Source organism: Melospiza georgiana, chromosome Z (assembly GCF_028018845.1).
Source record: "Melospiza georgiana isolate bMelGeo1 chromosome Z, bMelGeo1.pri, whole genome shotgun sequence".
NCBI classification, from domain to species: domain Eukaryota; kingdom Metazoa; phylum Chordata; class Aves; order Passeriformes; family Passerellidae; genus Melospiza; species Melospiza georgiana.
Window position 1 is genome coordinate 8,437,406 of NC_080465.1, and position 11,741 is coordinate 8,449,146.

General features: G+C 36.3%; 1 protein-coding gene across 1 annotated transcript in view; it reads left to right on the plus strand.

The window, feature by feature from the left end:
• COMMD10 (COMM domain containing 10) overlaps nucleotides 1-11,409 on the plus strand; it is a 101,606-nt gene extending 90,197 nt beyond the window's left edge. Inside the window, exons 6-7 of the mRNA XM_058044315.1 lie at nucleotides 9,908-9,967; nucleotides 10,593-11,409. Coding sequence (XP_057900298.1) covers nucleotides 9,908-9,967; nucleotides 10,593-10,631 — 99 coding nt within the window. The 3' untranslated portion in view covers nucleotides 10,632-11,409. The remainder of the gene's footprint in view (nucleotides 1-9,907; nucleotides 9,968-10,592) is intronic.
• The last annotated feature ends 332 nt before the right edge of the window (nucleotides 11,410-11,741 follow it).

Below are 11,741 nucleotides of genomic sequence, written 5' to 3' on the forward strand. Positions count from 1 at the left end.
TATTACTTACTGTCTTTTAAAGCAACCTGTATGATTCAATAGCACACAGACTTGAAAATATAAAGGGCTTTGATACCCTCTGTCGAGTTGCTTATGTTAGCCAAAAATTGTTGTTTTCTTTCCTGAGAGGATATTACTTAAACACTTATGTTCATGGTCTGGCTTTGAAGAAAATGGGGGGTGAGAGATCTTATTTCATCTTTGGTATATGTGAAAACACATAGAACTTGTACTTCCAGTCCTTAGCACTTTGTTCAGTTTTCAGTAAGCAGTGAGAATTCACACCACTCCACTGCATCAAGCTTTAAATAATTTATCAGCCAAAGCAGTAAAGGAAAATCACTGAAATTCCATTGTCTGAAGTCCAAAATAGCTAATTTTGTGTCATTAGAATGTGTGTAACCTTCAGTGACAAATGAGAAAGTTGTTGCTTGATTACTTTTTAGTATAGTGGTTGTTTCCACATTCTTACTAATTTTGTGGAGTCATAATGAGAAGACCACATAATCTATTACTAATTCTTGTAAAAAGGCAAAGCTATTTTGTCTCATTTGACAAACTTTGGTTTTAATAACCTCTTCCAGTTTTGCACTGTGGTCTGTTGTCTGAGAAATGTTGGTGTTTACTTGGTCAGGCTAGTGGTGTAATGTAGTTTTTTTCACATCAGTGAGACATCTGACATCAGTGTGTCCTTGATACAAACAGGTAGCTCTGGTTCAAGGCTTTGCTGGGTTGCTTATGGCAAGGAAGAGATACCAGCACTTATTTGTAGATTATGAGCATTGTAGCAAAAGCTGTAGATATATTACAACCCTTAGAATACAGTAGAAATGGTAAGTAGGAGACATCCTCATAAAATTAAGTAAATTTTTAAAAGGATAAAATATGTATTACTTTACAAACAACCTTATTCCCTAGGAGTTTTGCCTTTGATTCTGCTGGGGACTAGACTGCTAGTTAACATCCCTCATTCCTGCATGACTTCCCTGTCTTTCAGCAGCTGAGATTTGTGTGCAAGTCCCCAGCTGCTAGCTGCTGGAATTATTTGCCTGCTGGAGATCAAAAACATACTTGCTGACAGCCACTAGCATCCCTTTAGCACAGAAAAAAACAGCCCCAAACATTTTATCTTTGCTGATCTGCCTAACAAAATCCAAATTTGTGATACTTCGAGTGACTCATTTCAAACAAAAAAATCTAATTTACAGATTATCTAATCTCAACATTTTGTGAATATTTAAACAGATTTTTGAAAGGAGTTTTCACATCAGTTACATTGATTTCATGTGGGTCTCAGCTTCCTTAGATCTTTCCCCTCACTGCTGGCATCTTTTATCCAGCCGCTTTTCTTGTGCCTCAGTAGAAACAATAGATACTTTCAGGTATTCCAGCGATGAAGGTTCTTTGTGGTAAAACAATACAGCATTGCAGTTTCTTACTGAATCAGGTAGGCTCAGAAGGTCATAATTCAAAAAGATGCCAGCTTCCTCCATTCCTAAATGGAGGTATAAATCCTTCTTAAAATGTTAATCATCTGCAGGGTATCACCATATGATATTTCTGTCAGATCTGTAGCTCTAGATGTGGACACAGATGATAGCAACCCAGGTTTCTTCTCTGGACAGAGGAGGTTTGATCTGGCTTTTTGACAAGGGGTGGTTTGGATGACAGTTTGAGTTTCCTCTAAATCCAGCTCCATCATTAGATGTGTAACTGATTAGAACATGAAGTGTTTGTAACTCCAGGTTAATTACATCAGCTGCAAGCAAGCTGTGTGAAAAGCTCTTTAAAACACTCAGTGCATGGTGTTGAGCTGCTCTTCTTGCTAATAGAGGGTTTTGACCATTGTATATCAAGATGCAAAGAGTTTTCAGTCGGCCTTTGGTGCTGTAAGTTGAGCTTCGCTGTTCTAAGATACCCAAGGTGCATTGTTTGCCATTTAAGCCTCATAATCTTGCTGGATGACAATACTAGGCACTTAATATTTATACTCAGTTTTGTTAATTTCCTAGAATTTGATCATTTTCTGATCACAATAATGAAAATATTTCCCAACTATAGCTATGTGACATCTTTTTAATGTGGCATCAAATCAAAATGGCATCAGCTGTGGTCAAATCTGGTGATCATGTGAGGTCAGAAAAGCTTGAAAGCATTTCTAGTGCCAGCATGATGCTTTCCATTTCTTCAGCAGAGGTTATCTGTGAATAAAATAATAAGAAGAAAAGTGAATTCCTTATCATTTGAGGTGAATGTAAGACTGTTGTGTCATTTTTGATGTGAGCTATCTTTAGAATGGAAATATGAACTCATTGGTCTTCATGGCTTTGAAGACTTATACATGCTAGCCCCAGTGGAAATAAAAAAAACACAGAATCACAACTGCCTGGTTTTCCTTGCAGAGTTCCTGAACTTAATTTTTTAAATGTCGTAAGTTCTGTGACAAGTGAAGTGTACCAAAATGGGAAGATAAGAATTTAATTTCTTCTGAGGAATAAAACCACTTATCACAGTATAGCTCTGATTAAAGAAGAAAGTTGTATTTTGATAGTTACAGACAGTATAGGCAGTATGCAACAATTAGGGTGTATATGATTTCTCGTGAACTCTTTTTTCCAAACTTTATACAGTGAAATTTAATAGGGAGAAAGCCTGTTTGGGTGGGTTTTGGAATTGGGTTGGGTTTTTTTGTTGTTGTTTTTTTGTTTTGGTTTTTTGGTTTTGGGTTTCCTTTTTAAATTTTTAGTAAGATTGCTTCTTCAGAGGGCTTTCTGCCATATTTGGAGTACAGTAGAATTTGTAAAATTAGATGAGAGATGAAACAGGAAAATAATAATTATTGGAACGTGTGTTCCTCAGATTAATCTGTGACATTCTTAGTAATTGTGGCAGCCTTTCAGTGAATGAACCAATTTTTAAATGCATGTTTTGTTGGATATAAGGTTTTTGGAAATTATGCATGCTTTCCTATTGAATCCTGAAAATACAACAACATTGATGTGGATGGAGGCTTGTTGCTCATAGTGACTGAATCCTTATGGAGTCTAGTGAGGAATCAGTCAGGAGCTTGTACAGTGTGCATAGTTATCTTCAAAGAAGGAAAGGGCATGTGAAGGTAAATACAAATACAGAACTGACATAAAGCAAGTCAGCCTTTCAACAGATCTCCTATGAGCCATTTTCCCTACCTGCAACCTACAGGGAAGTATCGATATAAAAGACATGCTTTTAAGTGATAGGCATACCCTGATACACATCTACTGCCCATTTCTCCAGAAAGCATGTTTGCTTACTGTGATGTTTTTCTAAAAGTGTATTTAACATAATCTGCAGAGAAGTGTCAACCCTCATCTCTAGATTTCTGGTTTTTAAAAGTTTTCCATGCAAAAGTATTATTGAAAGGCCAACCAATATAATGATGGTACTTACAGGAATGTAAATTCCTAGGAACATTTTGCTTGGATACAGCTATTGGAAGAAAAGGCTTTTCAATCTCTCTTTTCTTTAGCAAGATGGTATTTACTCTGACAGAATGCACTGAGGTGAAAACTGTAGTTTTGGTTTTTCTTACCTACTGTGGAAAAGAGACCTGTCTCCCTCTAATGCTCTGTGATCCTCCCAGCCTGTGTGATCTTTTTAGGAGTTGTGTCCCATTTCCTGTCCATAGTTTTGCATCAGTTAATTCGGCCAGCAATGGGTATTTTTGGAAGGATGGAGAGGAACAGGAGTAATGAAAATGGTAGTGACTGACAATTCTTACTGCAGTTTGGGAGTATGTCAGGTGTTCTGTAGGTGATCAAATGCCTGCAGAATCTGTTGCTTTACTACCAGATTGGACAATAAATTCATTCTTGCCGTCTTCCATGCAAAATGATCCTGAATCTGCTGGAGTGAGATTCAAGATTTATCTGTATGTATCTCCATAAATTCCAGTAACACGTTGGTTAGATCTCAGGAATCAACACAGGATTTGGTTAGGATGCTTGCATATATGTTGCAAAGAGAGGGAAGTATATCTTTAGTACGATGCAGATCATGATCTCCCTGAATCCACAAGGAATTTGAGTTTCTTAAGCTTATATGAAAAAGAAATGCAACTTTGAAAGGTAGAACGCAGTATGTTTATGAACTAGATGTTAATATGTTGGTCAGGAAGCGTGGGTTAGGGTTAGTATCTTACATTTTATAACAGTTACACACCGAAACTTGAAATGCATGTAATTTGGTAATAAAACATGATTTTTTTTCTCTACAAAAAGAGTAATTTGGTATTGCAAATGGAGATAAGCTTTGAAAAAGAATGAAGTTTGAAGGTTACATTTTTTTATGATGTGAAAGAAGTTTAATTAGGAATATATTAGTCTGTATTTAACTCCCAGTGTTTTGCTGAATCCCTGAGCTGAATTACATTCATCTACAGCTGTAAGAATATGAAGAAGTTTTAATTACTGTCTCTTATATGCAGAGAGTTAACAAACAGGTGTACTTCTAAGAAGTGCTGGTCTGTTTTAATGCATATGCTCTTCTTAAAATTGATCTTCCTGACCAAGCTACAGAAACTTTTTGATAAATTCTGTGAGATATAAGTAGAAAAAGTCGTAAGTGCCTAGGTGAATGCACAGTTCTCTGGGACCCAAGCAAGTTTAAAGGAAGCCTGAATTAATGTAGCACAAAAATGGATAGGTCCAGAGGGAAATGCACACTACTAAGAATCAACTGGGGTCTGTTTAGGAATTAATCTTAATTTGTCCATACACTGATAAGCTTAGTTATCCGTATAATTCTGTTATATCTGAGATTTTAAGGATACCTAATACGAATAAATTGGAGAATGGATAGCAAATGTGAAAATATTCTTCTCTCAGACCAAATGGAGATCTGGCTCAAGATAGTATTAAAGGTAATATTAGAATATGAGGACTGGGATGTATGTTATTTCACTTAGTTATTATTAAAAAGCTTTGCTGAATATACTCTTATTTTTTACATGTGGTCAGTCACATAACATTATCATTATCAGCAGACATTTAGCTTATAAATATAATTCAGCTTATCCCTCCGTTTGCTTCAAAATACTTGGCATTTATTTTTCAACATCATTGAAGTAGTTATAGCTTTGCAGTCGAGAACAGTAGTAGCTGTGTTTTTGTGTTCAAGACAGCTTTAAACCAGAGGTTTGGCTTTAGTTTATAACTTCTAGTGCATTACCTTATGCTTACACATGGGGTTGGGGACTTAAAAGTGTGGAATCGCTGTGTAGTATGTAAGGTTGCAAAACTCTGTCATTCGTAAAAAGGCTTATTTCAGTAGCACATTATTAATATCTAAACTATTGTATTAAAAACACCCAACAAACCACTACAAACACATAAACATCCCCACTGTAAAACCAAACAACCAACCAATCCCTAAAAGCAAAACCCAATCCTTTGTTTATAACCTGAAACTTGCCTCTGCTTTCTGAAGTATTTTAAGGAGGCAGTTTTTGCTTGTTTTCCACAGAAACGTTTTGCAGCAAGAAGGTATTAATGATTGAAATAGTTAGCCAAGATAATGGGAAGTTGGAGACTCTTACATATCCTGTATATTTGTATCTTCATCATTTTATGCTGATAATAGTGTTCAGCTAAAAAATTGCCTGTTTGGTGGTGGTTGTAAGCTAAGTATATATTAAAAGACTGTGGCTATTTTGTAGAATTAGCCAGACATTCAGAATGGCTGTTTTGGTTAGGATAACATATTAATATTGACTGGGAATACAAAGGTTTTATCTTCATTTTCCTCTCATTTCTCTTTTCTCTTTCCTGCCCCCCTTCCACCCCCAAAGGAAATTTGGTTTTAGAGACTGATGAAGACGTTATGTTTTTTAAAATAATAGCAGACAGTAAGTGAGAAGATACTTCAGGGGAGAAAACAACCCTAATCAGTTAAGCTTATTAGAATTTCACGGTTCTCAGGAGGCTGTGAGTTGTAAATTGATACAACCCTGGGGTGACAGAAGAGGTGGAATTAAATCAGATTTCATCTAGATGTATGCAGGCAAAATGGCACTAAAATCTAATTTTTACACTTAAAATACATTCACTAGTGGTACATGTCCAAACACGTTAAACCACACATTTCAGAAAGCTTATTACCGTATTCCTTGCAGTGAATGATGTAAAGATTTTTCTTGGTGACAGTTGCATTTCACATATACCTTTCCAGTAGTAAATGCAGTGCTTTGTCATGTTTTACAGTAGATGAACACGCTGAAGAGTAACTTTATTTAGCTAATGTGCTGCACATACTCTTTAGCTGCACTTACTGAGCATATTGCTCCAGTGCAGTCCCTGCCACCCTTCATGGATATTGTGTCAGACAAAAAGCCTGTCTCCTTGTTTTCAAAGCAGCCCAAAGAATGAACGTTTGGTACTTTAGAGATTTCTTTGTCTTCCTAAGAATATCACGTTCAGCCATGTTTATCTGATGCTATGAAACTGTCACACTCAAGCCTAAAATTCTTAAAAGCAGGAGCTAGGAGTTAACACTGGCACAGCAGAAAAATTGGGGATGTAACTAGAAAAACTTGGATTGACAAGGTATGACAATGGGAATAAATTCAGTTTGGTTTTCTGGTTGCTCGGTATAGTTTTCTTTCACATGAAGATGATAGAAAGAAAGAGAAAATGAGATGCCAGAAATGAGGGGGAGAGTAGTGTGAAGGTGAGGGATGGGAAGATATTTATAAGGAAAGAGGAAACAAGAATGATACACTTGATAAAAAGAAGACTTTAGACATCCAGCAAATTGCTGTTTTCTTATTTACGTCTGGAAAAAACATACTAGATCAGAGGCAATATCTGAAAACTTGTATGTGCAGATAAAAGAAGTCTGCTTAACTGTACTTTTCATAAATAGGTTGAGGCTTTGTCTGCACACAGTGACATTTAATTAGGTAGGTAAGCTGAAAGCAATTTTTTTCATCCTGTGTTTTAGTTACAGTTGAAATATTATTAGGGTTTTTAGTTTTATATGCTTATCTGAGTAATATTCCATTAAGTATATTAGGAATTTTCCTGTTCTGGGGGGTTTAGCAATAATCTATCTAAACAGTAATTTTTAAGACAATTTTGCTGAGTAATTGAAGAACTGGGTGGTAACCTAGTCTTGTGGTGCACAGTTTCAATTGCACTTGTTTATATTCACACAGAATAAAGCAAATAAGTAAATAATGGAAATCTCAGCTAAAAATGGGGTCCATCAGCCACCTGAGGAGTAGGGGTTTTTTTAGGGATCTAGTTATGATACAACATTTTTGTGATTTGTAATAGGAACTCCTGACCACATAATAATGATAATTTGTCACCATCCTTAGCGGACTCATGCTAGTGAAAAATTTAATGTAGTATTATAACATTTTTAACTGGTGTCATACATCTGTATGGGTTTTTTTGTACACCACTCTCTGTTGAAGTGGTATAGTAGATGTGCCAGGTTTTTAGATATACAAACAAAAGTGTTTTTGCAGATGATTAAGTGCAGATAAACAACATATTTCATACAAGATTGTTACACCTCTCTCCCATTGACACTCCTACTCCCACCCCAGAACAGAAACATGGCATGCTTTCTTTTAGATCTCCACAGGCATTTGCCTGACACAATCCAACATATATTTTGTCCTAGTTATCAGAGTATGACTGTTAAATAATTATGGGAAGAGAGATCTCATCTTTTCATAAAGCAGAGTGGGTTTTTTTAATAAAGTGTAAAGAGTATCTGAATTAAAAGGTCTGCACTTTTTTTCACTTGCATACTTTATCTTCTAACTAACAGTAACTAATGTTGGTAGAAAATATGAAAGACAAGCAGTGAGAGAGAGAAGGAAAATTGATTGTGCTTGCTGATTTGAAGAAGTGCCAGAAGATGCCCATCTTGAATGAGACACAGAGATTGGAGAAATGAGATCAGATGGTCAGAGGTCTTTCTCTGCCCCTCTCTGGCGGCATTGCAAAACCGTCACATCAAAATGCAGCAGACTTCCAGAAATCATTCAAGAAATTATCCTAGCTATTAATTGTGACTGATAAACTTAAAAGATATCTTGTATCTTCCTTTTGCTGAACCTCATCTTTGCAGTTCTGATTTCTTCCATTCAGTCACTAAAATCCTTCTAGGAAGGCAAACGGCAAGCAAAATCCCAGCTGAAATGGTAGATGCCTTTGCTATTAATGTATCTTTCTTCTTTCCTCTACCCGCTTTCTCTTCTGAAAAAACCCTTGTTTGCTTTCTTTTTCTGTTTCTTAGCTGTTAGAAAGCCTTTAAAAATGCTTTTACTTCCCCTGTCATGGCATTATGCTCTTTGGAGGGAGGATCAGCTGGAGTCATGGCAAAGAAAACTGCTGTCCTGGTAGTTTTATTTTGTATTCACCATACGATTCACAGTATTGCATTGTTCCTTCCCAGAGGGGGAAGATTGGTCTCTCATGCAAATCACTGGTCCTTTTCTAGGCTTTTGTAGCCGTCCTGAAATTGTTGGAAGGGATCTTTCTTTCTGCAGAGTGAGAAGGAGGAATTGCACCAGACAGGCTGGCCCCAGTTATTTTATCTCTTTCCTGTGTCTCTTACAGCTCCTTTTGAGGAGCAGGCACCAGGCAGTACCTATACTGTGTTCCCAGGGCTTCTGCTGGTCTTGTGCATTTGGTACGCCAAACTCAGTGACATTATTTGGCATAACTTGAGACTTGCATTGCTTTGAGTACACAGAATCTGGCCCTCAGCCTTGTCTGTATGCAAAAGTGTCCTTGCTCATTTAAGCTGAGTGGATAAACAAGTGTTTTTCTATTGACCCAAGTGGTACATGAAGTTGCTACCAGTTAAAGAAACATGGTGTGTATGCATTATTTCAGCTGATAATATTTTGTGAGTATTTTGTGAATCCAGAGATTCAGCTTTCACAGAGCCTCATTATTGTTCATGGTAGTGCAGCTTTTATCCTCAGGAATGCCTCTAACCCTTGAAAAGTCTAAGAAAAACAAAGAGAATGTGCAGAAATTTAAATTTACTTTTAAATAAAAAAAGGCACAAAGTGAAGTAGAAGGAATAAGGCTAGGAACTGTGTGGTTAGATCTGCAGTGTGATTGAAGGTAGCAGGCTCCAAGCAAGTTAAGCAGGACAGAAGTTTTAATTCAACCCCCATCTTCACAGACATCAGCACATGAATGCAGAGGATTATTGCCACCATCTGTTTTATCTACAGCAGTTTTCATCAGTTGTGTTATTTTGTGGGTTTTTTAAGTGCTTAAGCACTGCTTTGAAGCCATTGTGTTAATTGTTAACTTTGGCTGAATCTGCATGGATGCCTATAGCAGTGTCAGCATGCTAAGATTGGAACTGTTGGATTAATGAATGAAGTATCAGCTCTGTGCCTGTGCAGTACATTAATAACTGTGCCAGTTCAATCAAATACACTACTGACTTTGTCACTGTGAAAAGTATTTACCAGATCTTAGATGGACTGCTGAGAAAGATGAATGTAATCTTTCATTTTAGTCTGACTTAAAAATAAGGTAACTAAATTCTTCACTTAGATTATTTTGTTACTGTTCTTCACAGGGGGAGAATAGATATACTGATAGATTTGAATTCTTCACTTAAATGAAATATACATGTATGAGGAACATTGTAGTGAATAGAAGGAAACCAAAGGTTATCTTTCATATAGCTTAATCTCATATTCTGATTTACTGGAGTTAATGTTGAAAAGAGAAAAGAGAAATGAAGAAAAGAGAAGGAAGAGAAAAGAGAAAAGAGAAGAAAAAGAAAAAGGAAAGGAAAAGAAAAGAAAAGAAAAGAAAAAGAAAAAGAAAAGAAGTATGCTTAATCCTTAATTTTTTTTAAATTGTTTTTTCTTTCTTCTTTACAGAACCTGAAGAAGGTGTTTGTAGAATTTAGCCATCAGGAGCTATTTGAGTTCTACAACAAGGTCTGTAGATTTTACAATATTATAATTTTCTTTGTGAACACCTTATGCTGCTCAGCAGGAAGTGTTGCCTATATGAATTAAATAGAATAAAACTGGAAAGAAGGGATCCAACTTTAAGGCTGTTGGATTCCTTTGATCACATAAGCCATTTTCAGGAAGAGCCTGTGCATTCACCTTTGGAATAGGCAGGGCTTGGGTCACTGTAAGCATACCTGGCAGTTGGATCAGGAGCAGTAGCTGATGATTGGCAGTGGGGATCTCTCTGGAAACAGCATCTTCATGTTGCATCTTCAGTCAAGATGCCAGGCTCGTAATCCAGTCAAAATGAACTCTTATTTTTTTTTGCTTGTTATTATGCATTGGAAATTCAGAGGAAAACATCTGTGCATGCTAAAGAGGTAGTATTTAGACAACTGTTTCTTTAAAATTTGAATATTTAAACTGCAGCAATGAATTCTAATAGCTTCATGTAAAAACAAGTATTCATGAGTACAGGATTTTTATATCGGTATGCAAATATATTTGGTATGCGTAGTTGAAGATATTGGTTATTTCTGTTTGCATGTTTCTAAACAACCCTTTATGAGTGGAGGTTTTTTCCTCTCTTTTTCTTTCCTTTAAATAGCTGGAAACTATACAAGCACAGCTGGATTCCCTTACGTGATGTTTTTGAAGACTTATTTCTCCATCACGCTCCTGCCACCTCATTATTTTGAATTGAAGATAGATTGCCAAGCTGCATTTCCTGAAGGATTCAGCGGGTTGCTTCTTGTAAAATTATATGGCTTATCTGCTTTTCAGACCAGTACCATAAGCCAAGAGTCTTTGTCAAGGGTCTGAAGATTCTAATGGACTTTCTCTTATTTGCTTAGCAGCTGTGGAAAATGCCTTCTTTACTTACAGTGGGGGAACACCTTGCCCAGACCCTCCTCCCCTGGCCCCCTTTCTCCCCACCTCCCCAAAGAATGCTACCCTGCTTCAGGAATATTTTTTTCATTCTGTGTGTTACTTGATTCTGGTAGAAATTTGCATGTTAGTGAGAGTGACCAGGAAAAAAACCCTCTTTTGTAGACATAAATGTAAAAGTTATAAGAAAGTACACAGCTAATAAAATCTCTATCCTTTTTAAATAATATTCACACAATTGATAATGCTTCTTGCAGATTTGTTAAAATAAATTCAGAATTTTGAAAGTTTATTTTGGGGCTAGTCAAATTTCATTTCTCTGTCTTTATTCTATTTTAGTTTGGTGGTTTTTTTTTTTCTTTGAAAAAATCAACAATATCTCTGTTTTCAGTGTTTACTCTTGACACTGAAAATAAACATGGTTCTTGGCACTGCATGCCCACTAACGAATGTAAGAAGTGTGATGTATAACTGAGGGGAGAAATCTCAGAGTATAAAATAAAAAAATACTGAAATTATCTGACAGATTTCTGAAAGCTATGTTGATTCTTCCTCATGCTCTTTTTACCACCAGCATTTTTACATTGAACAGGAAAAATTGAAGTATAGTGATTAAAGGCCAACTTAGTCATACTTTCACCCATTACTTCCAGATGATTCATGAGCAGCAGGAGAAAGGTGAAAGTCATCTTAGTTCTTGTTTCTTGACAATTTGTGTATGACTCCGGGCTCTGGGCTTATAGAAGGCAAGAGGAAATTTGCCTGTTCAGAAATTTAATTTTTTTTTCTTCCTGATGCTTACTTCAGGGATGGTTCATACCCAACCGGACAGTTTCCTTCTTTGCTCATGACTGTAGGTATAATTATA